This window comes from Aegilops tauschii, chromosome 7 (assembly GCF_002575655.3).
Source record: "Aegilops tauschii subsp. strangulata cultivar AL8/78 chromosome 7, Aet v6.0, whole genome shotgun sequence".
Taxonomy (NCBI): domain Eukaryota; kingdom Viridiplantae; phylum Streptophyta; class Magnoliopsida; order Poales; family Poaceae; genus Aegilops; species Aegilops tauschii.
This window is the reverse complement of record NC_053041.3, coordinates 602,279,863-602,307,271: the sequence shown is the minus strand read 5'-3', so window position 1 is coordinate 602,307,271 and position 27,409 is coordinate 602,279,863. Positions and strand designations below refer to the sequence as shown.

General features: G+C 46.9%; 2 protein-coding genes and 1 non-coding gene across 3 annotated transcripts; 2 read left to right on the top strand and 1 right to left on the bottom strand.

Annotated features, from left to right (window-relative positions):
- Positions 1-10,963: 10,963 nt before the first annotated feature.
- On the bottom strand, positions 10,964-11,632 carry LOC141027480 (F-box/LRR-repeat/kelch-repeat protein At2g27520-like). Its single transcript, XM_073504536.1, has one exon. The coding sequence runs from the start codon at positions 11,630-11,632 to the stop codon at positions 10,964-10,966; it is 669 nt and encodes a 222-aa protein (XP_073360637.1).
- Positions 11,633-21,329: 9,697 nt separating this feature from the next.
- LOC141027479 (uncharacterized) lies at positions 21,330-26,572 on the top strand. Its single transcript, XM_073504535.1, has 6 exons — positions 21,330-21,437; positions 22,274-22,648; positions 22,745-23,261; positions 24,514-24,961; positions 25,038-25,231; positions 25,335-26,572. Exons 1-6 carry the CDS (start codon positions 21,330-21,332, stop codon positions 26,570-26,572), a joined length of 2,880 nt encoding a protein of 959 aa, XP_073360636.1.
- On the top strand, positions 22,583-22,721 carry LOC120970116 (small nucleolar RNA Z247). Its single transcript, XR_005764862.1, has one exon. It is a non-coding gene; the product is annotated as a small nucleolar RNA Z247 (small nucleolar RNA).
- Positions 26,573-27,409: the final 837 nt, after the last annotated feature.

The window sequence follows — 27,409 nt, the reverse complement described above, 5'->3', positions numbered from 1 at the left end:
CTCGTATATATTTTTGAGTTCTCAAGCAGACACCATTATTCATTTATGAATTGGATTTATGATCATATAATTGCATGCTTTGTTCTAACAAAACGCCGAACATTAAGAAGATTCAGCAAGACAGCCCACATAATGTAGCTAGGATCCAAAGTTTGAAGTGCAAAGGCCAATTTTGCCGACGAGGTTGGTCGGTGTCTTCACGTCTGTGCATCTCCCCAAAAGAGGATCATATACTTGTAGATGTGGCCGTGAAGTGTTTCGAAAAGGGAGGTCATCCCGGCCTCTGCATCAAAATGATGCATACGGTCAACAAATTCATGTATGAATTGGGATTTATAATCAAACAATTGTCTGCTTTGTTCTAACAAAACACCGAACATTAAGAAGATTCAGCAAGACTGCCCATAATATAGCTAGGATTCAAGTTCGGACTGCATAGGCCGATTTTGCCGACGATATTGGTCGGTGTCGCCACATCTGTGCACCTCCCCGAAACAGGATCATATACTTGCAGATTTGGCTTTGAACTGTTACCATGGTAGTAGAAGAGCAGCCCGCCGAGATGTAGCTCTCTCAAAGGCACCACATAATTGACGACTTTCCAATCTGTTGGCATCGTGTATGTTTTGACCCAAATGTTCTTGTTGGAGTCAGTCAAGAGCCATACATTGATTATAACAGGCGACAATATTTGAGCCATGCACAAGGTGGCGTTGAGCTCGGCTATATATGCTTCTGGTGTTCTGGTCCCTGATGGCTCCTTGTGGTCCATGGATCACTTTCCATTCCTCGCTCTCGAGGTCAAAGTGGAGCACATAGTTTTCATCCTGGGACAAGAAGTGTGAGGCGCCATTAACCGTGACGCCCACTGGTAGAAAATGGGCCTTTAGTCCCGGTTCGCAAAGGCCTTTAGTCCCGGCTGTGCAACCGGGACTAAATATGCGCGACTAAAGACCCCCCCCTCTTAGTCGCGCCTCTTACGAACTGCGACTAAAGGCTTTAGTCCCGGTTCTCGTGGCTAACCGGGACTGAAGGCCCGTCCACGTGGGCGCCAGGGGTCCGTCGGGGCGGAGGACCTTTAGTCCCGGTTCTCGTGGCTAACCGGGACTAAAGGCCTCCTCCGCAGGTTTAGGGTTTTAGCCCCCCTAAACCTGGTTTCTTTTTAATTTGTAGTGTTTTATTTCTTTTATATTTTATTTTGTGTTTGTTTTAATTTTGATGAAGTTTCAGTACACATATTCTACGCTACTATATACATGCATATGAAATTTCAAACAAGAAGAATTCAAGAGGAATATATAATATATATTCAATCTCGGGTGACCATATACAACTTCGAACAAGTTTCCATACACAATTAGGATGGAGGACCATATACAACTTCGAACAAGTTTCAATCTCGGGTATGCATATAAATGTCTTCGTCCTCGGTATAGTGTTCTCCTTTAGGATTGATGACTTCCCTCAAGAAAAATCCTGCTAATTCATCTTGAATTGGTCGGAAGCGAGCTTTTGGACTAAGCCTCCTCCGCAAGTTATCCGTCGCCTTCCGCACGCTATCCGATGCCTTCCGCTCAGAGGTTTGTCTCCGGATGTTCTCACAAACATAGTATCCACATAGATTGGTCCCCGGTGGCTGCTTATCCACATTAACTAACCTTCTAAAATCTAGCTCATGTTTGAATTCACCGACAATTTCTTCTGAGAACCGTCTCCAAACCCTACAGGGCAAAGAAAATTAAATGAACAAGGGAGTTATTAGTTACTTGATATTAGGAAATGAACGAAAGAGATCGATCGATATAGAGCTCAAATGATTGAAAATAATTACTTTTGCAACATTTTTCTCATGTCGGCCCAATGCTTTGGATCCGAATCCATAGAGTCCATGATTAGAACTCTGGAGGTGTGAAGTTCAATATTTAGCAGAATCCAGTGGAACCTGCGGACACGTTACATGCACAGTCATGCATAACTCATCGATTAGACATACCATGCATGGAGTAAACAAAAGAGAATGGGCACAAGAGAGAAACACTCACCCAAAATGGTAAGGAAATAGAATATGACTTTTGAGTTGATGCTTTCTAAGAAACTTGTACAAGTCTTTCTCCACGTCTTCGGGGTGATATTGTAACACATGTCCATTAACGATATGTGGGTCAATGAACCCAACATCATGGATGTTTCTTATTTTGCATTCCCAAATCTTCAATCTGCATAATAGCGTACGCAACAATATAGTTAGGACAATATATATATATATATATATATATATATATATATATATATATATATATATATATATATATATATATATATATATATATAGTGCAGGCAATGAAGAACGAGATGAGGTAGAAATAAATCACTTACAGAACGTAGCAACTCAGCATAGCTTTGTCGAGGTCGCGCAGATTGAACAGCTGGAACAATTCACTTATATGAACTTGTACAGAGTACCGTTTGGTGTGATGCTCCTCTGTAACATCCGCATAAATATATTCTTTGTCGGCCCATGTTATGAATTGCTTGTACCAACGTAGCAGATTTCGCATTTGTGGTGGTAGACTCTTTTCCCGCGCAGGCTCGACGAGAGGCCCATTCCGCACATATTGTAATGCTATCTCACATACTGGCGCATCCTCAAGGCCTAAGAAGGCACGAAGAGTCAAACCCATCTCGGACGCTTGTTTCATGGCACTCGCTACAGTCAATCCAAGTGCTGCCGCAGCTGCTATGATCTCGGGGTCCTCTTCCGGACCGGCTTTCACTATGAGCGGGGGGATCGATTGTTTATTCTGCATCCCGAGCTGGTCAACTTGTTTCCCGCTTTTTTTACTTTCTTCTTTCTCCTCCTTCAATATTTTTGCTTGCCTACGAAGTTCATGTCCATAGTCGTCAGGCATATTCAGCTCGGCTTGGGACGGTGTCGTTAAAAAATCCTTAGCCCACTTCTTTTGCTTCTCAGTGAATACTTGCTTGGGCTCAGGCTCTTTTATCGCCTTCATATCCGCCTTCCATTTCTCATAATGAGCAGACGCGGCCAATTTGGTTTCAGCTTCACTAAGTTCCCAAGGCCTTGGGAGGAGAGGCTTCAGTGATGGCTCCGGTACCCTTGTGGTCTTAGGTACATAAGGGTCCGGGTTAATAGTCCAGGAGCGGGTTTCCTTGCTGTCCGTCTGCTTCTGCTTCTTCGCCGGAGGTGGATTGGGGGGCGTCGTACCCGCCGGAGGAGGATTGGGGGGTGTCGTACCCGCCGGAGGTTGTGGATCGGGGGACGGCGTCGAATGGCGTGAAGGAGGTGTAGGTGAACCACCACGACCACCACCACCGCCACCACCACCACCATCGGAGGGGGGTGGACTTGTTAGCCTTGGCGCCTCGCCTGGAAACACTATGTACTTCTTTTTCCATAGAATGATCTGGCGCTTGACATCTCCAAGTCTTGTCTCCCCTTCGGGTGTAGCTTTGTCAATCTCCAGGTCCTCAAACCCTTGGACTATGTCTTCCACCGTGACACGAGCATAGCCATATGCAATGGGGTTGTTGTGGTGGAGTGCTCCAGGTGTACAGGGTAAAGCACTGCCGCTAGCTACCTTCGTGGAAACGTTCCCCACGGGATAATGCAGATCACATTCTTTCATCTCCTTTACATCATCCACGGGGTAGTGAGGCTCCGGTGCACGAATCTCGATCATCGGCGCACTAGCACCAGGCGGGGCATCCGTGGAAGCCACGCTGCTTCTCCGCTGCTGGCTTCCGCGATCCGCTTCATGATCTTCATGCGGCCCTGCAGCCGATTTTCCTTTTACTAGTTCATGCACGGTCTGCTTCAACTCATGGAGTTCCGATGCAAACTTCGCCATAAGATCTGCATCCCGGTCCGTCTTTCTCTTACGGCTTCTGTAACAGTACGGGTCATTGTCCTGGGAAAACCCTACTTTCCACGGAACTTTGCCTTTGCCTCGTACACGTCCTCCGTGTTCATTATTCCCGAGGGCTGTTGTCAGTGCGTCTTTCTCTCTGTTGAACTTGATCAAGCCCTCTTGAGCTTGGGTCATTTCGTCAATAAGGGCTTGGGTGGGAGCAAACTTTTTCTTCCAGTGAACACACACCCCTGTCTCCGGGTCTAGCGATCCCCCATGCCCGTACCACCAGCTTTTGGCCCTTGGGTCCCATCCCTCTGTACCTAGAGGGATTCCTCGCACCCTTAGGTCCTCCTCCATCTTCTGCCACCTAGGCTCCGAAAGGCGGTATCCTCCTGGCCCCATAATATGATGGAACTTTTTCTTACTCGCATTATCCTTATTTTTTTCGATATTTCCTTGAAATGCTCCGATTGCTTTTGCCTCACAAATTCTGGCCAATCATCTTTCAGTTTCTCATGTTGTCCATTGAAATCCGGAGTCTTGCCCTTGTTGACATAGTCACGGGTTAAATTTTTCTTGAAGTTCCGGAATGCTTCGCCCATCTTCTGAAGAGCGAACTCTTTAACTAGCCTCCTCCTCTCACGTCCACCCAGAACCTCGTTACCGAATTCATCGACTTTGTTGTATTCCGGAGGTAGAATGAAATGTTCCATAAGCTTTCTCCAGCAATCCTTTTTCGTTCTCTTGTCGACAAAACTGAAACCAAGACGTGCCTTCTTTGGCTCCTTCCATTCCTGGACGGTGATCGGGACGTTGTCTCTAACAACGACTCCGCATTGGTTGATAAACTTTGAGGTGTGCTGTAGGGGCTTGCCGGTTTCACTGACAAACTCAATGGCATATGTTTCTCCTGTTTTCATCGCCTTGGATTTGCCACGCTTTGTCGTACTCGATCCGGCCGAGGGCTAAAAAAAGAAAGAGAGTCGCGCGCGTTAATACATATGTATTCACATTTCAGTAAGTTTGTATCACGAGAGGCTCAATGTATATATATACCTCGCCGGAGGTGGTTGCTACTTGCATTTCGAGATCGTCGTTTGTTGACGGTTGACCTCCGTCGACAATGTCCGTTCCTTCACCTTCTTGATCATCGACAATGTCTATTCCACCGTCAAGGTTCAGAAAAGAAGAGACTACATCCTCTTCTTGCTCATATTCTGAGCCCGGCACATAAGGAATCTCGTTGTTGATGATGCCCATTAAATAACGTCCAGCCTCCGGATCCCTAAGCGGCTCGGTTCTATCGTCCGCCATATGTCACTCCTGCATGTAGTAAAAATTCTTTAAGTATAAAGGAATTAAAAAATAAGATTAAGGGGACATAGAGGAGGAGGAATTAAAAAAATAAGATTATTGAGCACTGCCAAGTATTTTGTTTTTCCTTTTCTTCTTCCTTTTCTTCTTCCTTTTCTTTTTCCTTTTCTTCTTCCTTTTCTTCTTCCTTTTCTTTTTCCTTTTCTTATTTTGTTTTTCCTTTTCTTCTTCCTTTTCTTCTTCCCTTTCTTTTTCCTTTTCTTATTTTGTTTTTCCTTTTCTTCTTCCTTTTCTTTTTCCTTTTCTTCTTCCTTTTCTTCTTCCTTTTCTTCTACCTTTTCTTCTTCCTTTTCTTCTCGATTTTCTTGATTTCATTCCTTTAGCATTGGTTTCTTTTGTTTTGTTTTCTTTGTTTTTCTGTTTGGTTTTCATTTGGTTTCTTTCTTCTTCCTTTTTTTGAAACACATTTAACATTTTCATTTGGTTTCTTTCTTCTTCTTCCTTTTTCTTTCTTCTTCTTCCTTTTTCTTTTTGGTTTCTTTCTTCTTCTTCCTTTTTCTTTTTGGTTTTCATTTGGTTTCTTTCTTCTTCCATTCCTGGACGGCAGGCGGCGGCGGGAGGCGGAGGACGGCAGGCAGGGGCAGCGGGCGGCGGGCGGCGGGCAGGGGCAGGGCCAGGGGCGGCGGGCAGGGGCAGGGCCAGGGGCGGCGGGCGGCGGGCAGGGGCAGGGCCAGGGGCGGCGGGCAGGGGCAGGGCCAGGGGCGGCGGGCAGGGGCAGGGCAGGGCAGGGGCGGCGGCGCGCTAGGGCAGGGCAGGGGCGGCGGCGGCGCTCACTGGGGGCGGGGGCGGCGGCGCGCAGGGCAGGGGAAGTGGTGGGCGGCGGAGCTCACTGGGGCAGGGCATCGGCGTCGGGGCAGGGCGTCGGCGTCGATCGGCGTCGGGCAGCAGCCTGGCGGCGTCGGCGTCGATCGGCGTCGGGGCAGGGCTTCGGCGTCGAGAGGAGAATGGGAGGTGGCGGAAAATGCTAAGTGCTGTATATATAGACAGAGCTTTAGTCCCGGTTGGGGAGGCGGACCGCGACTAAAGGTACCCTTTAGTCGCGGTTGGTGTCCCCAACCGCGACTAAAGGGTACCTTTAGTCGCGGTCCGCCTCCCCAACCGGGACTAAAGGTTTTTCGCGCCGCTTTCGTTCCCGCGCAGAAAGAGCCTTTAGTCGCGGTTCGTGTCACGAACCGCGACTAAAGGTCCTTTTTCATATAAAATAAAACTAATTCATTTTAAAATCTTAAAAATACAATTATATATCAAAAAAATCAGAAAAATAAAACTAATTCATTTTAAAATCTTAAAAATACAATTATATATAAAAAAATCAGAAAAATAAAACTAATTCATTTTAAAATCTTAAAAATACAAATAATATATCAAAAAATCAGAAAAATAAAACTAATTCATTTTAAAATCTTAAAAATACAAATAATATATCAAAAAAATCAGAAAAATAAAACTAATTCATTTTAAAATCTTAAAAAAAACAAATAATATATCAAAAAAAATCAGAAAAATAAAACTAATTCATTTTAAAATCTTAAGAATACAATTATATATCAAAAAAATCAGAAAAATAAAACTAATTCATTTTAAAATCTTAAAAATACAATTATATATCAAAAAAATCAGAAAAATAAAACTAATTCATTTTAAAATCTTAAAAATACAAATAATATATCAAAAAATCACAAAAATAAAACTAATTCATTTTAAAATCTTAAAAATACAAATAATATATCAAAAATTCAGTTCATCGATCCCTTGAAGGTACAATAAATTATTACACATCAATTCTTCCCTTGTGTCCCTGCTTGCTTACGATTGTGCCGTATCCATGGAGCATCCTCATCATTTAACTTAATGCTTGGGTCAGTGTTCACTTTGAAGGGCGGAATTTCACCAAACATATTATAATCTTCTGACATGTCTGTCTTGTCCTCCACTCCCACGATGTTTCTTTTCCCTGAAAGAACAATGTGGCGCTTTGGATCATCGCATGATGTACTGATCGTTTTCTTATCTTTCTGTTTCCTCGGTTTGCTACTCATGTCCTTCAAATAAAAAACCTGAGCGACATCTTTGGCAAGGACGAATGGTTCGTCAAGGTAACCAAGATTGTTGAAATCCACCATTGTCATTCCGTATTGCTCGTCCACCTTTACCCCACCTCCTGTTAGCTTGAACCATTTGCACCGGAACAAAGGGACCCTAAAGGAGGGTCCATAGTCAAGTTCCCATATCTCCTCTATGTAACCATAATATGTGACCTTTTGCCCATTCTCGGTTGCTGCATCAAAGCGGACACCACTGTTTTGGTTGGTGCTCTTTTTATCTTGGGCGATGGTGTAAAATGTATTCCCATGTATCTCGTACCCTTGGAAAATCGTTATAGTCGAAGATGGTTTCTTGGCCAACATGTACAGCTGATCTCCAACATCATTGTCATTCATTAAATGTTTTCGCAACCAACTGCCGAAAGTCTCCATGTGGGCCTTTCTAATCCAGGATTCAGGCTTCCCGGGTTGTCCGAGCGTAAAATATTCTTGTGTTGCTCGAAGAACGGAGCCACCAAGCTGGAATTTTGCAGAACTGTGTGGTGTGCTTCAGTCATAGAATGACCGTCCATACATATCGTTGATTTCCTTCCGATCGTGCCTTTTCCACTTAGTCTCCCCTCGTGCCGCGATTGATGAATACCAATCGGCTTAAGGTCAGGAACATAGTCAATACATAACTCAATTACCTCCTCATTTCCATAGCCCTTGATGATGCTTCCTTCTGGCCTAGCACGGTTACGAACATATTTCTTTAATACTCCCATGAACCTCTCAAAGAGGAACATATTGTGTAGAAATACAGGACCGAGAATGGAAATCTCTTCGACTAGGTGGAGCAGGAGGTGCGTCATAATATCGAAGAAGGATGGTGGGAACACCAACTCGAAACTGACAAGGCATTGGACCACATCGTTCTGTAACCGTGGTAGATCTTCTGGATTGATTACCTTCTGAGAGATTGCATTGAGGAATGCACATAGCTTCACAATGGCTACTCGAACATTTTCCGGTAGGAGCCCCCTCAAAGCAATCGGAAGCAATTGCGTCATAATCACGTGGCAGTCGTGAGACTTCAGGTTTTGGAACTTTTTCTCCGCCATGTTTATTATTCCCTTTATATTCGACGAGAAGCCAGACGGGACCTTCATACTGCTCAGGCACTCAAAAAAAATGACCTTCTCTTCTTTGGTAAGAGCGTAGCTGGCACGACCTTGAAACCATTCCGGATGCCGGTCATCTGGGTCTTTCAAAAGTTGCTAGTCCTGTCGTGCTTCCTTTGTATCATTTGTCTTCCCATACACGCCCAAGAAGCTTAGCAGGTTCACGCAAATATTCTTCGTAACATGCATCACGTCGATTGCAGAGCGGACATCTAGGACTTTCCAATATTCTAGCTCCCAAAATATAGATTTCTTCTTCCACATGGGTGCGTGCCCGTCAACTCCCCGCGGAACTGATTGTCCGCCAGGACCCTTTCCAAAGATGACTTTCAAATCCTTGACCATATCAAATATCTCAGCACCAGTACGTTCCGCAGGCTTCGGCCGGTGATCTGTCTTGCCGTTGAAATGCTTGCCTTTCTTTCTTACATTATGATTTCGGGGAAGAAATCGACGATGACCCAGGTACACGTTCTTCTTACAATTAACCAAACGTACACTTTCAGTCTCATGTAAGCAGTGCGCGCATGCATTGTATCCCTTATTTGTCTGCCCCGAAAGGTTACTGAGAGCAGGCCAATCGTTGATGGTTACAAAAAGCAACGCTCGTAGGTCAAATTCCTCTCCTTTGTGCTCATCCCAGACACGTACACCAGGTCTGGCCCCCAACTGTAAAAGTTCATCAACTAATGGCCTTAGGTACACATCGATGTCGTTCCCGGGTTGCTTTGGACCTTCGATGAGCACTGGCATCATAATGAATTTCCGCTTCATGCACAACCAAGGAGGAAGGTTGTAGATGCATAGAGTCACGGGTCAGGTGCTATGGCTGGAGCTCTGCTCGCCAAAAGGATTCATGACATCAGTACTTAGACCAAATCTTATGTTCCTTGCGTCAGCTGCAAAATCTTTGAACACTCTGTCGATCTTTCTCCATTGCGTTCCATCAGCGGTGTGGCTCAACTCCCCGTCGGACTTACGGTCCTCTTTGTGCCATCGCAACGACTTGGCATGCTTTTTGTTCCTGAGCAGACGTTTCAACCGTGGTATTATAGGAGCATACCACATCATCTTGGCGGGAACCCTCTTCCTGGGTTTCTCGCCCTCAACATCGTCACCAGGGTCATCGCCTCTGATCTTATAACGCAATGCAGTGCATACAGGGCATTCATTCAAATTCTCGTATTCACCGCGGTAGAGGATGCAGTCGTTAATGCATGCATGTATCTTCAGAACCTCTAAACCTAGAGGGCAGACAACCTTCTTTGCTTCGTACGTACTGGCGGGCAACTCGTTATTCTTCGGAAACATATTATTCAACATTTTCAGCAAATTTTCAAATGATGAGTCACCTTCACCTTCCGCGACTAAAGCAATCAGCAATGGAAACATATTATACAACGACTTTTTGTGATCCTCTAACATGCGATCCAAATTCTCCCTATCCTTGTCAGTTTCGCAGCGTCTCCGTGCATCAGCAATGGTCCGACCAAGATCATCAGCGGGCTCATCATGTGCCTCTTCTTCACCTTCACCTAACCCTTCCCCACCTTCAGCATCATCCTCCATGAAAGTATCACCGAAATGATCATGATAGTTGTCATCGATATCATCCCCTTCTTCATCTTCTTCCATTCTAACCCCTCTTTCTCCATGCTTGGTCCAACAATTATAGCTTCGCATGAAACCGTGTCGAAGCAGATGCATGTGAACGTCTCTTGAGGAGGAGTAACCCTTCTGATTCTTACAGACAACACATGGACAGATAATAAAACCTTGCTGCTTGTTCGCATTTGCCACTACGAGGAAATCTTTCAAACCCGTAGTGAACTCGCCGGAGAGTCGGGGACCGTACATCCATTGCCGATTCATCTGCATTATTATTATATAAAGTATATAATTAACCATCATGCATTTGTTAAACTAACTAGCTAGAAATAATACAAATTAAACAATGAACTACACACATGCATATTTTATCAATGACACATGAAAGGTTCAAGTTGCTAACCGCGATCGCGGAGGAAAAATAAATGAGAAAGCTCAAGTGTGGCTCGGACACTTCATATCATGTTTGTTTCAGTCTCTCGGGCATTTCATCGAACACCTTGTATGCATAGGAGGAACCAAAAGCAAACCCACCACCCCCTTCTGAATATTGTGAAGTGAGCTGAGTGAAGTGAAGTGAGCTAAGTCCTATATATAGGGATGGGCCTTTAGTCCCGGTTGGCCTGGCCAACCGCGACTAAAGCCCCTCCCGTCCGCCAGCTGGATGGGCCTTTAGTCCCGGTTGGCCTGGCCAACCGCGACTAAAGGCCTTCGGGGACCTTTAGTCCCGGTTGGCCAGGCCAACCGGGACTAAAGCCCCTCCCGTCCGCCAGCTGTCGACCGAGCGCGCTGGGCCCAGATAGTTGGTCGCGGGTCTCCTCCCGAACCGCGACTAAAGACCCTTTTGTCGTGGTTCGATTATTTTGGGGACTAATGGGGCGTATGGAAGCCGCTTTTTCTACTAGTGGCCGGAACTGGAATAATGGCGACGACGGACCATCATTGGGCACCGTTGCGTCCGCCTCCATTGGGCGCCATCTCCTACAGTGAGGACCTCGCAAGTTCGGTAGTAGGCATAGAGGTGGAGGACCTTGTACACACAGGACTGGGCGGTGCGTCCGAAGCCGAAGCATGTGCTCCATGTGTAGGAAGTTTCCACAGCCGGTTTCGTCGGTAAATCCTTGAGCGTCATGCCAGCGGCTAGGTCCACGATCTGGATGCGGGAGTTGTTGTAGCCCAAGGTGACGCAGGCAAGGCCGTCCAGGCTCGCGCGGAACGTCCAGTGCTCTTGCCCAGCTAAGCTCACCGCCCTCACGACGGTGCCCTCCGTGTCCATCAGCTGCAGGCAAGTAGCATGGGAGTCGCCGGTCAAGGCGACGAGAAGCGGTTCCGGTTCCGCGCGGGACCTATGCGCGGTGACGAAGGCCGGGTCGGAGATGAGGTCGCGCCACTTCTTGGACACGCACCGGCATCGGCGCAGGGGATTGGCCGGCAGCCAGCTGAGGATCTCGAAGATGACGTCCGTTGGCAGCCTGACAAAGGCGGCAGTCGTGGTCGTCGCAGTCTCAGCGGCGGAGCCGAGATCAAGGCTGTGCTGTTTAGGCGCTGGTGGTAGCGTCGCCGACGCCATGGCAGCGCGCTGACAGACTCGACCAGGAGTCAATCCGGCCGCCTAGCTAGAGACCTTCTCGGTTTGCCGCTTTCGATCGATCTGGGATTTGGTGAAGGCTGAAGGATCTTCTATGTACTATACATATCATGGAGGTATCTTACACGGATTCGGGTTGCACTTTGCTGTCGTATTGCATTAGAACTTCTTTTTTCTTTGACAATGTATTGCTTTGGAACTCTGCAATTAAAGTCTCCGTAAAATCTGTCGCTGAGATTTCTGTTACAGTCGGGACTAATTTTAACTCTGCAGTTGCATCTCTACTCTGTAGCAATGAAAAAAATAGCGTGCTACAACAAAATAGCGGCGACCTCAAAATATGCTATTAGCGTGCTATATCGCGCTATAGCGTGCTATTAGCGAGACATTGTACACCGATATATTTAACGAGGCAATTCTCAATACACTATAGCGTGCTATTAGCGACGCTATAGTGCGCTATTTTTTTCAGTGCTCTGTAGTGAGTATAGAACGCAAGAAGCTTGCTCTAAGAGAACACCATAATTAATTATTATCCATTATGTCCATTAAAAGTTATTTCAAAAGAATAAGAGAGAGGGTTTGCAATGGCCGATTGTACCGACGAGGTAAAGGCAGAGTGTTCATCACGTCCGTGCATTTCCCCATGGCAAGGACCGCGATAATACTATACGCACGGAGGGAAACAACGGACTCTTATGGACCCCTCCTACATGCCCTCCACTAATTGCCCCCCCCCCCCCTGATTTTCACTGCTGGGCCCGCCTCATTAAACCAAATCTTAGCAAGCACTGGTAACCACTTCATTAAACCCCTGTAAACAGCCCGTGAGTCTAGCATCTCTCGCAAGGACCGTATCGTATGCACTGGTCACAACAGGAAAAATTATCTTTACCGAGTGCAATTTGTGGGGCAATCGGTGAAAAAGTACTTTGTTGAGTGCCACGAGAAAAACACTCACAAAACAGAATAACTCGGCAAAGCAGGTGCTTTGCAGACTTCCATGAAAAGAAAACACTCGGCAAAATAACAAAGGAAATCGATTAAAACCAGTTGGCTGATTACTCCGTGGCGTAAACCTCCTCTGGTGCACGACATGTGTCTTGGTGGGGCCTGCACACCGCTTATCCACGCCCTATCCTTACTCTCACGCGAGACGCCCCAGCCACACAAAGCAGAAACTGGGTCGTTGACCCCAGCTCTCCCTTACCTCTGCGATCTACTCCCTCCGTCCCAAAATAAATGTCTCAATTTTGTACTAACCTTAGTGTAAAGTTGTACTAAGCTTGAGACACTTATTTTGAGATGGAAATAGTAATTTCCTCAGTCGATGTTCTTCCTCTGCCTCCCTGCTGCCCATCTCACCAGTGAAATGGAAGCTTCCTGTGTGCTGCAGTGGCCAGCTAGGGAGAACGACCGCTGCAAGCCGCAGTGGACGCTGGGTGCAGGGGGATCACTGGCGTTGCAATGGAGTCATGCGGTGGTGCTGCAGTGGAGCGCTCGTCGGGTGGCCCGGAGATCCAACGCAGCGCGCGGCGGCTTCAATGAAGCCTCACCGGTGGCTGCAGTGAAGCCCACCGGTGGCTGCATTGGAGGCCCACTGGCGGCTGCAATGAAGCTTCACTGGCGGCCCAGAGCTGCGATGCAGCGGGAAGTGCTGCAATGGAGCCTCAGCGGTGGCTGCAATGAAGCTTAACCAGCGGCCCTGAGCTGCAGTGTAGCGGACGGTGCTACAATGGAGCTTCATCGGCGGCTGCAATGAAGCTTCACCGGCGGCAAGATGCGGCGGGAGGGGGAGGGGGGGTGCAGTGTACCATTGCCGGTGCAAGTCCTGCTGCGAGCATGCGAGACTGCTTTCCCATGGCGACGCCTTACTTCACTGCGGCTGCGATGTGAGAAGGACGTGTCTTCGCATTGACTGGTCCAACGACTCTAAGGGGATGGATCCAACAGCTTGCAACCTGACTGATTCAGTCGGTTGATCCGTACCAGTCGCCAACAACAAAACTCAACGAAACAGGACCTTTGCCTAGTGCCATTGGAAAAAAAACACGGCAACGACCACTAACTCGCAAATGCGGTGCCACAGATGGTGTTGTGGATGACAGAGTAACGGCGCAGCCGCTTTGCTGAGTGCCCGACATCCAGCACTCGGCCATGGTGTTTTTTTAATTTCTTTCTCATATTTCCTGTTTTTCTTTCTTTATTTCTATTCTTTGCTTTCTTCTTCTATTTTCTTTTAGTTGCTTTGATTTCTTTTTTTATTTGCTTTCTTCTTCTATTTTCTTTTAGTTGCTTTGATTTTTCCTTCTTTTTTCTTTTCATGTTGCTTACTTATCTTTTGAACAAGTAAGTAAAGAAGAATCCATCAAAAAAGAAAAGTAATTGAGAAGGGTCCCAAGCAGCATGTTGTTCGAAACTCGGGCATCAACATGAAGCTTAGTGGTTATTTAGTTTTGAAAAATTCAAGCAAAGTGTCAAAAATACAAAATTTGGCATGGTGTCATGATATGACCCCGTTGTGGTAAGAACTAGATTTTGAGACGGGACGGACAAAGTTTGCATGCGAAGTGACCGATGAATTAGCTTTGAAACCTTTTCTACATGCAAAACAAACTACTACATCACACATGTGGCATTTTTCTTATATTGTGGTCAAATTTGAATAATGAATACTTCCTAATAAAAGAAACAAAACATAAAGGATCCAAGAGAATAAAAAAAGAAACCACATAATTGGGAAAGAAAATAAAAATGAAAATGAAACATAGAAAATAAATAAGTAAAAAAATTAATGAAAAAAATAGAACCTTCTGCTGAGTGCTAGCACTCGGCAAATACCGCATCCGTTCACTTCCACCGTGGAACTAAACAAATTAGTGGCATCCCCACCTGGACCCAACCCAAATTGATTTCCAGCGCACACACGTCCCTAGCGTAGGTGTCCCCCCGCCAACACCACTCTGCCCGCCCCAGAGGCGCCTTTGCCCCATATCTGCGGCGAGCCCCTACACCTGACACTGTTGTTGTCTCTTTCCACCCTCCCCCGAGCTCTCTACTCCCCGTCAAAACCTGGATAAGTTGTTGTCGGACTATCTCCATCTACCTCTGCGGGCCCATTGCCACTGTCGTAGCCTTCGTCCATGTCCCGCTCCTAAGAAGCCATGGATGCACGATATTGACCGTTACCGGCACGAACCATGCCCGGAGAGGCTAGATTAACCATGACAAAGATGTCGAGTCACAAGCAAGTTTGAGCACAATGATCTGATTTCTTACACTAGTAATCCAAATCAATAGTAATACAGTATGACTCATAAAACGGATCATGGTGTAGTTCATTTGTATACATTATTTAGGTCTTAAGGAGACACCATTGTCCATTTATGATTAGTGATATAAACTCATATGATTGTTTACTTCATTCTGACAAAATGCCAAACATTAAGGCTCACTGACTTCAGCCATCTTGGAACCTGAGCCGCCACAAAATCAATCACATCTCCCTTCCACTCCCGACCATCACTCTAGGGTCGTGAGGGGAAGGAGAGAAGGTCCTTGACTCTCGTTCTTTGTGTACTAGGTTTCATGTCATGGTGACACCCCTTTGATGGTGTCATCTGAATAGAAGTCCTTCAACTCCAATCATGTATTGGTGGCGCTTGGTGGATGAGAAGCCCTCGAGCTTTTTTCCATGTTTTTCATGGATAACTGGTTGATTATTTGTGTTTGCTATCAGCATGGCTCCATGCGCTTCGGTGGTGGCAACATTGTCTTCTTCGACAACCTCTTCCTTCAAGCCTTTGTAAGCAAGATCGTTAATTAGCTTGGTCTAGTAATACTAGTGCAGCCGTCTAACGAGATTGGGGTGAACCCCCAACCAATATGCTTGACACAGTAGCCAATCTTGGTCGTACGTGGCGGTCTAGTGGGACCCATGAGTGGGGCACACTTTGTATTGGGAGGGGGGCGGGGCGTTTTGGAACATGTGTGGTGGTCGGTGAACAAAATTGAGTCGTCTAAAAGCCTTAATTCAACACCAAATTTGCCTTTTCTTTCAAACAACCCCATATATTTGTTGTTCACGAAAATTTGCAAACATCTAGAACACACAGACACATTATTTGTAAAAAAGGTTTTTATTTTATTTTTGTTAGTATTTTTACTTACTGGTCACTCAAGAGCATATAATTGGGCCCGTACTCACATTTGAATATCCGCACTTTTTAGTTATTCTCATATATTGGGATGAGTGTATGTGCGGGTTTATGACAGCTGTGATTGTACTATGTTCAAAAATTGACATTTAAAATCATACATTTTCTGCTTCTTTCTCATAAATCTTTATTATTCGTTTGGTCTGTCAGAGGGATGCTACAAAAAAAACTTGAACATGATCAACTACAAGGGTTACCAAAAGATTTGGGACCCTAGTTCAAGCTGCAAATGCCGATTTTGCCGATGAGGTTGGTTGGCGTCTTCACGTCTTTGCATCTCCCAGAACGAGGAATTGTCCTTCCAAATCATCTAACTTCCCGGACGGTCACCCATCCTTTCACTACTCCAGCCTGAGCACGCTTAACTTTCGGGTTCTATTCTCCCTTGTTTCGAAGTCTGCACTTGTTGTTTTCCTGACAATAGTAAGATGTCAATTCTATTAACCCTCAGGAATTTAGCTTGAGCATGTCACTGTTTGAGTTTGAAACTATTGTTTTAAAAAACAATAATTATTTAGTAACACTAATATTTCTGGAATAATTAGTTTGACCATTGTTTGACCACAGTTTGACCACAATTTGACCAAAATTTAAAAAAACTGAAATAATTATTTAGTAACACTAATATTCTAGAATAATTAGTTTGACCATTGTTTGACCACAGTTTGACCACAATTTGAAATTTTTTGAATTCTTTTGCCTCTCCAGATCTTAAAAGCCCCGTATCTTTTTTCTGTTAGGTTTTTGAGGATTTTGAAAATGTTTAACGGGGTTCCTCCGATTAAATTCGGATGTAACTTTTCGAGTAGATGATTTTTCATATAAAAAACTTTTTCATCCGAGTTCGTATGCAAAAGTTATGCCCATTTTAAGAAATTCCAGAGAGATTTTGCAAATAAAGTCAAAATTCATATTTGTTAATTTTCCCAACAACTAGACCACATGTCACATGGGAAACTTATTTTATTTTATTTTTTTGACATCTCCATCATTTTTTTTTGCTAAAACTGAAAAGGCAGTCCGGGGGAGGGGGGGGGGGGGGGTTAGAGTTTGATGGGCCCTTTAGTACCGGTTCGTGCCATGAACCGGTACTAATGCCTCAAAGCCCATTACTACCGGTTGGTGCCACCAACCGGTACTAATGGGCATCGCACCCTTTAGTCCCGGTTCGTGGCACCAACCGGGACTAAAGGGCCCAGGTGAACCGGGATTAATGCCTTAGCCGCACGAACCGGGACCAATGCTCACATTAGTCCCGGTTCGTGACTGAACCGGGACTAATGTGAATATTGCCCTGTGACGAAAGCCCTGTTTTGTACTAGTGCGTGTACCCTTTGATCCAAATGTTCTTGTTGGAATCACTCAAGAGCCATACATTGATCACATGAGGCGATATACGGGATATGCACAAGGTGCCATTGAGCTCGGATATGCCTATGATGTCTTGGCCCCTAGGCCTAGCGGCTCCTTGTGGCCCATGGATCACCTTCCACTGCTCGCTCTCGAGGTCGAAGCAGAGCACGTAGTTATCATGAGATAGGAAGTGCAATGCGCCATTGACCGCAACACCAGACATACAATCATAGCGATGAGAGGGTGTCCTTGGTGGCGCACTAGTAGAAAACAGGGCATTGGTTCGGCCCTCGTAATACCATTAATCCCGGTTCGCTCACGAACCGGGACCAAAGGAGGCAACTGTCCCGGTTCGTGAGCCCAGGGGGCCGGCCGGGCCGCGTGGGCCATTGGTCCCGGTTCGTCTGGACCTTTTGGTCCCGGTTCCACGCACGAACCGAGACCAATGCGCCTCGCCCCTGGCCCATGACCATTAGTCCCGGTTTGTGCCACAAACCAGGACTAAAGGGTTGGTCCTCGTTGCGGTCAGAGTTTAGTCCCACCTCGCCAACCGAAGGGCGCTCACACCGGTTTATAAGCCCGTCCCTCTCTGCCTTGTTGAGCTCCTCTCAAAGTGAAAATAGATGCCCTTATACAGGGAATTTGACCTAAATTCAGAGTAAATTTCTTTGAAATTCATAGAAATTTATTATGAATTTAGGTTTAATTCTCTCTATAGGCGCATCTATGCTCATTTTTTTATGTTGGGGTTGGCGATCTTTACAGACTTTTTGTGTGTTGAATATGCACCATTCAAAATCAGTCTCTGCTTTGAATGGTTCATTTTGAACACACAAAAAGTCCGGAGTTCAAATAAGTTCAAGAAAATGAAATCCCTTTGTAACAGATGAGTTTTCGTCCGAAACCCTGATACTTCGAAAGAGATTGTCCATTTTGTTCACGAAGTGCATCCAGCTTTTGCCGTAACCCTCTCAACTTTTTAGCACATGCTATGTGGGTGAAATGATGATAGCATGCCAACTTTCAACCTTTTCAGAGCTCATTTGTAGGGCTTTTCAATTTCAGGGTCATTTAGCTCAAAACAATCCGTCACTGCATGAAAAATAACAAATGAAGTCAGAAAGGGTTGAAAATTGATGATGTGGCTTTGAATGGTGCATTTTGAACACACAAAAAGTCTGGAGATCAAATAAGTTCAAGAAAATGAAATCCCTTTGTAACAGATGAGTTTTCCTCCGGAGCCTTGATACTTCGAAAGAGATTGTCCATTTTGTTCACGAAGTGCATCCAGCTTTTGCCGTAACCCTCTCAACTTTTTAGCACATGCTATGTGGGTGAAATGATGATACCATGCCTACTTTCAACCTTTTCAGAGCTCATTTGTAGGGCTTTTCAATTTCAGGGTCATTTAGCTCAAAACAATCCGTCACTGCATGAAAAATAACAAATGAAGTCAGAAAGGGTTGAAAATTGATGATGTGGCTTTGAATGGTGCATTTTGAACACACAAAAAGTCTGGAGTTCAAATAAGTTCAAGAAAATGAAATCCCTTTGTAACAGATGAGTTTTCCTCCGAAACCCTGATACTTCGAAAGAGAGTGTCCATTTTGTTCACGAAGTGCATCCAGCTTCTGCCGGGACCCTCTCAACTTTTTAGCACATGCTATGTGGGTGAAATGATGATACCATGCCAACTTTCAACCTTTTCAGAGTTCATTTGTAGGGTTTTTCAATTTCAGGTTCATTTGAAATGCTTTTCAATTTTAGGGTCTTATAGCTCAAAATAATTAGTAAATGCATGTAAAATAACAAATGAAGTCAGAAAGGATTGAAAAATGATGATGTGGCTTTGAATGGTGCATTTTGAACACACAGAAAGTCAGGAGTTCAAATAAATTTTAAAAAATGAAATCCCTTTGTAACAGACGAGTTTCCGTATGAAATCCTGATACTTTGAAAGAGATTGTCCATTTTGTACACGAAGTGCATCCAGTTTTTGCCGTAACCCTCTCAACTTTCTTGCACATGCTATGTGGATGACATGATGATACCATGCCAACTTTCAACCTTTTCAGAGTTCATTTGAAATGCTTTTCATTTTTAGGGTCTTATAGCTCAAAATAATCAGTAAATGCATGAAAAATGGTGCATGAAAAATAACAAATAAAATAAATAAGTAATTAGAAACAAAATAATATAATCTTTTGCATACTTCTAAAACTAGTACATCATTGCTAACTATGAAGTTATTACTATGTTTTTCAACAGATAATCCCAGAGGATTGTGTGCCTCATTTGATGTATCAGAATGGTAGCCTTGATGTTTTGAACATACAACCAGGTCATCCTACGAATCTCAACTGTCCATACCGGATTTCTAAAAAAAGTGGAGACATGAAAATCAAAGAATGGAAAAAATGTATGGACAGTCGCAAGGAGGTTCTTGGAATCAAAAGGAAGCGAAGCGCAAAAATTGGAGACGGGATGATCTCCATTCTCCATAATGGAGAGTCGGGGTCTATATTGTTTTATGCTATTTTACCTTAAAGAGGGTATTTAGGTCCTACCTAATACTGATGATCATGTGCTAAGAACAATTAAGTAGGGTTGGTTCGATGACTATGAGGATGATGATCGTATGACTTGTTATTAATAACGAGTAGAAGTTGTATGATGATGATTAGTAGGACTTGTTATTATGATGATGCATGATGCGGTCATGAAGAGTTATTATATATCAGTGGGTGATATGGATTGGAATGAAGTGAAGGCAACAAGCATGTGGTGCATGTCGAAAGTAGTACTAATCCAAACTTGATCAAGTTAGGATTAATAATAATTTCGACATGCACCACATGTTGCCTTCACTTTAATCTAAGCCATGTTTAGGCATAGCAGTAGCGTTGGTAAATCAAGCACGGAAATAAGAGAGGACAGTTCTCTCTGGTAGCTAGCTTACACATCCTAAATTACCCCCTAAACCCTCCCCCCTTAAAAAAACAAAAACCCCAGCCACTGAAATGCTGATGCGTGGATGCCTTTTGGTCCCGGTTGGTGTCACCAACCGGGACCAAAGGCCCTCCTGCCTGGGCTGGCCGCAGCGGCCACGTGGAGGCCCATCTATCCCGGTTCGTGTAAGAACCGGGACTAAAGGGCTAGGGCATTAGTAACGACCCTTTAGTCCCGGTTCAACAACCGGGACAAAAGGCCCTTACCAACCGGGACAGATGACCCTTTTTCTACTAGTGGCGGTGCCAGTGACGTAGTCGAAGCGACGCCAGTGACGTAGAGACTGGAACGAAACTCCTCGAAGGTGGAAGTCGGCAGTCTCGGGAAGGCGGGCGGGAAGGCGGGCGCCGGCGACTGGGTCGGCGTCGGGCGCGGAGGTGGCGGGGCTTGGACCCTGCGGGTGCCGGCGACGAGGACGGTGGGGGTCGCCCGAGCCTGTGCCATCCTCATCCGGCGCTCCTCTAGCTTGAGGTACGCCACCACCTTAGCAAAAGTGGGCTTCAGGATGAGGGTGAGGTTGGAGGCGGCGTTCCCAAAATCCTCGTTGAGACCGGCGGTGAGGGTGCTGATGAGGAGCTCGTTGCCAACCGTCTCCCCGAGATCGCGGAGCTCATCGGCAAGCTTTTTCAGCGCATGCAAAAATCGTCGATGGACGAGTCAAGCTGCTGGCACCCGTAAAACTCGTTGTGGAGAAGGATCTTGCGCTGCAGCTTGTTGTCGGTGAAGAGGCCGTTGAGCTTGGTCCAGACGGCGTAGGCGTCGTCGTCGTCATCGTCATCCACCACGGTGTGGAAAAGGTCGCTGGATATGGTGAGGTAGAACCAGCGAATGATGGTGGCGTCGAGGATCATCCACTCCTCGTCGTGGATCGTGAGGGCCGAGTCCACGGTGCCGTCGACGTGACCATGAAGGAGGTACTCGCGGAACACCAGCAAAACATACCGCTTCCAAGCGGAGTAGGAGGCGGTGGATTGATCAAGCTTCACCGGGACACGCTCGTGGATGTTGAGGTCGCAGATGAGATTGACATCGGGACCGGCGAACGGGTTGGAGACGGTGGAGGAGGAGGAACTCATGGCTAGGGTTAGGGTTTGCGACGCATGGCGTGGAAGCAGCGCGGGTGGCTGCGGCGCGGGAGGGAGGTGGTCGCGGTGCGGGAGAGCGGCACGGGTGGGAGGTGGTGGCGGCGCGGGGAAGGTGCAGCACGGGTGGCGGGAAGGGGCAGAAGCGAGGCAGCGATCGGCGGCGGCGGAGACTTGGAGAGGCCGCGGCGGCGGCGGGAGGCACGGTGGTGCGAGGCGGCGGCGACGGCGACAACCAAGGAGACGGCGGCGGCGACGACTGTGGCGGCGACAGGGAGGCGCGGCGGCGGCGGTGGCGCGTAGAGGCGCAGCGGCGGCTTAGGGTTTAGGACCATGCTGCGATAGATACCATGTAGAAGGACAAGTATGGGTTGTGCAATCGTAATGCATTGATCGGTGCACCAAGCACATATATATGAGTACAGAGAGGGGCCACAACCTCAACTATATAGAGGAAAGATGAGGTGGGCCCTGTTAAACTATCGATTCTATTGTAACTTGTACGCCAAGTAGGTTAGCTAGAGATATATCCTAGCCAGCTGTAGATTGCGTTTAAACCTGTATTTAGTTGTGATCATTTGAGATAGATCTGTACTTGTATTCTCCCTATAAATACATGCCCAGGGCGCCCCAGGTTGGGTGTGCCGAACAACCTAAATCTCTCGTTTTACATGGTATCAGTGCATCCTCTCTCGATCTGAGATGTCGACGACTTCCAGCCAATCCTCCTCCACCACCATAGCCTCCACCAGTTCCGCCCTCACATCTCTCACCGCCGGGGCCCTAGACACCCAGTCCCTTGGCGTCATGGCCTCCACCTCACCATCACCATCGTTCACCGGCCTCGTCACCGTCAAGCTCTCCCATGACACCCATCTTCTCTGGAAGGCCCAGATCCTTCCCGCGTTGCGTGGCGCTCATTGGATGTCCATCGCTGACGGTTCTGAACTGGCCCTGACAAGGTGATTCCCGGTGCTAATGGTGCTCCGCCGGTCCTCAACCCCGAGTATCTCGCTTGGGTCACCCGGGACCAGCACTACCTCAGCTTCCTCCTGTCCACGGTCTCCAACAACACCCTCCTTCAGGTGTTGTTTCTGCCGTCCTCGGCGGCGGTCTGGAGCGCACTGGAATGGACGTACGCGACCCGGTCTAGGGCGCATGTGATGCAGCTTCGTCGTCAACTCGCCACCATCCAGAAGAAGGAGATGTCCATGGTGGATTACTTCACCAAGGTGAAGGGCCTCACCGACGCCCTTGCAGCCGCCGGCAAGCAGCTGGATGAGGAGGATATCATCATCTACCTCCTCACCAGCCTCGACTCTAGCTATGATCCCCTTGTGACCTCTGTCACCACTCGAGCAGAAGCGATCTCTCTCAACGACCTCTCCTCGCACCTGCTGGACTTCGAGATTCGTCATCAACACAACGATTAGATCTTCCAGCTCCTTGGCTCTTGTGGCCCCTCGGTGAACAACATTAGCCGCAACCCTGGCGGCGGGAACGGCAGCGGCGGCTCTGGTGGCAACCGCGGCCGCAACTCTGGCGGAAGCCGCGGTCGCAATGGCGGAGGCGGCGGTGGTCCTAATGGCGGCGGCGGTGGCAACCGCACCTGCAACTCTCCTGGCCACAACCACAACTGTGGCGATCCCAGCCACAACCACGGTCGCGCCTGCAACGCTCCCAGTCCTGGGCGCGCCGGCGGCAAGAGCGAGACGATCTGCCAGCTCTGCAAGCGCGCTGGACACGACGTCTTTGACTGCTATCGCCGCTTCGATCACTCCTTCATCCGCAAGGAGCGCTCCGCTAGCAACGTCTCCACCGGTCAAGGCTTTGATCCAGCGTGGTATCTGGACTCAGGCGCCACCGACCATATAACCGGTGATCTGGACAAGCTCACCATGCATGAGCGCTACACCGGCAAGGATCAAGTCCATGCAGCGAATGGTTCAGGTATGCCGATTTCTCATATTGGTACTTCTCAAATTCGCACCTTACATAGACCTCTGATCCTTAATGACGTTCTTCATGTCCCACAAGCCACACGAAGTTTGCTTTCTACCGATAACCTTGCCAATGATAACAATGTTTGTGTTGAGATTCATCCTACTTTTTTCCTTGTCAAGGATCGGGCTTCGAAGAGGGTTCTTCTTCGAGGGGGCACTGATGGTGGCATCTACCCCATCTCCGGTAGTCATGGCCGGACACATCAAGTTCTCTCCATCGTCAAGCATACCCATGCATGGTGGCATCATCGTCTAGGCCATCCAGCTTCTCCGGTGGTGGACAAAGCACTTCGTCGTCAAAATTTATAGTTTCTTCGCGAGTCCAATAAAAATAAAATCCCTGTTTGTGATGCTTGTCAACAGGGAAAGAGTCATCAACTTGCCTTTTCAAGATCGAATAGGTCATCCTCCAAACCTCTCGAGCTTGTTTTCTCGGATGTATGGGGGCATGCGTGCACTTCTTTTGGTGGTTTCAAGTACTATGTCAACTTTATTGACGATTATAGTAAATTTACTTGGCTTTATTAATTGTCTCAAGTCCCGTGCTGATGTCTATCGCGTGTCCCTTGAATTTCAAGTCCATGTTGAACGATTACTTAATCATAAGATCATTTGCATGCAAACGGATTGGGGTGGCGAGTATGAGAAGTTCAACTCCTTTTTCCGTCAACTTGGGATTGAACACCACGTGTCATGTCCTCACATCCACCAACAAAACGGCTCCGCTGAAAGCAAGCATCATCATGTGATGTTGGTCTCACTCTCCTTGCACATGCCTCCATGCCACTTCGGTTTTGGGATGAAGCGTTTCTTACCGCATGCTTTCTTATTAATCGTCTTCCCACTCGCACAATCAATAACACTACTCCTCTAGAACAATTATTTGGGAAAGCACCCGACTACAGTTTTCTACGCACGTTTGGCTCAGCATGTTGGCCATGTCTTCGGCCCTACAATGAGCGCAAACTTCAGTTTCGTTCCAAGAGATGTGTTTTCCTTGGCTATAGCATGCAAAGGATATAGGTGTCTCCACGTCTCCTCTGGTCGTGTGTATATTTACAGAGATGTCATCTTTGATGAAAATACTTTTCCCTTCTCAAATGACACACCGAAACAAACACCTGACCAACTCCTCGATCAGATCCTTGTGTTCTCTCCTGAGGCTATGGAACGTACAGACTTGGATAACCAACATGCAGAAATCAGCACTACCTCACCTGTACCTGTTTGGACTAATCCTATTTTGCAGCAAAATCTTGCGTCATTGCATGTGCAGGAAGAGTTAGCCACAGAAAATCCGGAGTCTGCTGCCCCCGATCCCGTAGCTGACCCCGCAGGTGTGGATCCCGGCGAGGATTCGCCTGCTGTAGCTGCCAGGCCGACCGGCCCGGATCCCTGCAACGATCCGGTCTTCCCTGACCGGCTGCAGCCTCGGCGCTCCACTAATCATGCGCCACCCGACGGGCCCACATTGGCGGGGTCCTCATTGGAACCCCACGCGGTTTCGTCCGCTCTGGATCCTGGCGGGCCAGCGCCTGCCTCCACTCGTGCTGGGCCACTTGTCCAGCCCGCTCCGGTTGGCGCTCCTCACGCGCCTGCGCCACCTCCAAGGGTGCGCACTCGATCCCAGGCGGGGGTCCACAAGTCGTACGTTCGTACGGATGGCACGGTGCCATACGATATGAAGAAGCGTGGCTTTTCTGCCACATTGTCGCATGCACAGGAGCCCAAAACTGTCTCTGCTGCTCTCGCTGATCCCGCCTGGGCCGCAGTTATGGAGGAAGAATTCCAGGCGCTTCAACGAAATCGCACTTGGCATCTCGTTCCTCCTGCTTCCGGACGAAATCTCATTGACTGCAAATGGGTTTTTCGGGTTGAACAGCGTGCAGACGGTACTGTTGAGCGTCATAAGGTGCGGTTGGTCGCCAAAGGTTTCCAGCAACGCTATGGGGTTGATTATGAGGACAACTTAGTCCGGTTATTAAATCTGCTACCATCTGCTTGGTCTTGTCTCTTGCAGTTTCTCGTGGCTGGATTCTTCGGCAACTTGATGTACAGAATGCGTTCTTGCACGGCGTTCTGAAAGAGGAAGTGTTCATGCATCAACCACCTGGGTATGTTGATTCACGCTTTCCGCATCATGTTTGCAAGCTGGACAAGGCGATATATGGTCTCAAACAGTCACCCCGTGCCTGGTACTCCCGTCTCAGCTCACGTCTCCAGGAATTGGGGTTTGCTCCATCCCGTGCTGACGCATCCCTATTTATATACAACTCTGGTGGTGTTATTATTTTCATGTTGGTTTATGTGGATGACATTATTGTCACCAGCTCATCACCGTCAGCTGTTACTCGACTTATTCAGGATCTTCACACTGAGTTTCCCCTTAAGGATCTTGGCGATCTCCACTTCTTCTTGGGTATTGAAGTGCGTCGATCAGGGGAGGATCTTGTCTTGTCTCAGGAGAAGTACACATCTGATTTGCTCCACAGAGCAGGTATGACACAGTGCAAACCAGCTACATCACCAATGGCTGTCAGTGATAAGCTCTTGCGTGAAGGGGGTACTCCTTTGTCTTCTGACGACGTCACCAAATATCGCAGTATGGTTGGGGCATTGCAGTACCTCACATTAACTCGCTCAGATATCTCCTATGCAGTAAACAAAGTTTGTCAGTTCTTGCATGAGCCTACAGATGATCACTGGACAGCGGTTAAGAGAATTCTTCGTTATGTGCGACATTCTTCTCACACTGGACTACGTATTCGCAAGTCCACCTCGTCCTTAATCAGTGCATTTTCAGATGCTGATTGGGCAGGCTCTGCAGATGACAGGAGATCTACTAGTGGTTTTGCAGTTTTTTATGGAAGCAACCTTGTGTCATGGAGCTCCCGCAAGCAAGCCACGGTGGCACGGTCAAGTACTGAAGCAGAATACAAGGCATTAGCTAATGCTACAGCTGAGATCATCTGGCTACAGTCTTTGCTAGGTGAACTAGGAGCCTATCAAGCACATGCACCTATTCTCTGGTGTGATAATCTTGGCGCCACATACCTCTCTGCTAATCCAGTATTTCATGCACGGACTAAGCACATTGAGGTCGATTTTCATTTTGTACGAGAACGAGTTGCACTCAAGGCTTTTGAGATTCGGTTCATTCCTACACAAGACCAACTGGCTGATGGCTTGACGAAACCTATTGGAGTACAACAACTTCGGCTGTTTAGACACAATCTCAACTTATCCGGTTGTGATTGAGGGTGTGTGTTAAACTACCGATTCTGTTGTAACTTGTACGCCAAGTAGGTTAGCTAGAGATATATCCTAGCCAGCTGTAGATTGCGTTTAAACCTCTATTTAGTTGTGATCCTTTGAGATCGATCTGTACTTGTATTCTCCCTATAAATACATGCCTAGGGCGCCCCAGGTTGGGTGTGCCGAACTGCCTAAATCTCTCGTTTTACAGGCCCTATACACAATATACACGTACATGATATACTCAACAACGGGGTCTGCTAGAGATGCTCTAACACCCAGACAGAATAACCAGCTTCTCATATCCATCCATATATCAATATCGGCAAACCAAACCCTTGACAGGACTATCTGCAACTCTGCGACATAAGGACCTGTGAAGACAAATTATAATCACCTATAGATGCAGATGTCACTGGATGGTATCTGGCTGATTATTTATATCCTCACCTATATAAATATATGCAGTGCAATATTCTTCAGCGGTAGATAGGGTCCCTGCTGTCATGTGCATTCTGTCATGTGCATTCTACTTGACACTGGGTTTTTTTCATATCTGCACGGGCAGACCTAACCCTGTTTCACTGAATGTTGCAAGTAATACAGACCAAAGTTTACAACCAATGGCAGAAGAATGCGTTTTGACACTTGAGAAGGCACATAAATCTTAAACACAAATACATCTCCTGGAGGCATATGTGGCTTGCTTCGGAACAAACAATGTAGGTGCTTCACAGGGTTGGGTCGCTGCAAAAATTACTTAGGTGTGCATGACAGACTTAATATATATCTTAAACCAAAAAAAGGGAAAACTGTTCCAAAGCTAAATGGCGTTGTTGT

Excerpts from the sequence above, each read along its gene's own strand:
- LOC141027479 (XM_073504535.1), top strand. The coding sequence starts at position 21,330 with ATGGCGTGGAAGCAGCGCGGGTGGCTGCGGCGCGGGAGGGAGGTGGTC. Across the intron at positions 24,962-25,037 it reads CAGGCGGGGGTCCACAAGTC|GAGCCCAAAACTGTCTCTGC; the intron begins GTACGTTCGTAC and ends TCGCATGCACAG. Across the intron at positions 25,232-25,334 it reads GTTGAGCGTCATAAGGTGCG|TTTCTCGTGGCTGGATTCTT; the intron begins GTTGGTCGCCAA and ends TGTCTCTTGCAG.
- LOC141027480 (XM_073504536.1), bottom strand. The coding sequence starts at position 11,632 with ATGGCGTCGGCGACGCTACCACCAGCGCCTAAACAGCACAGCCTTGAT.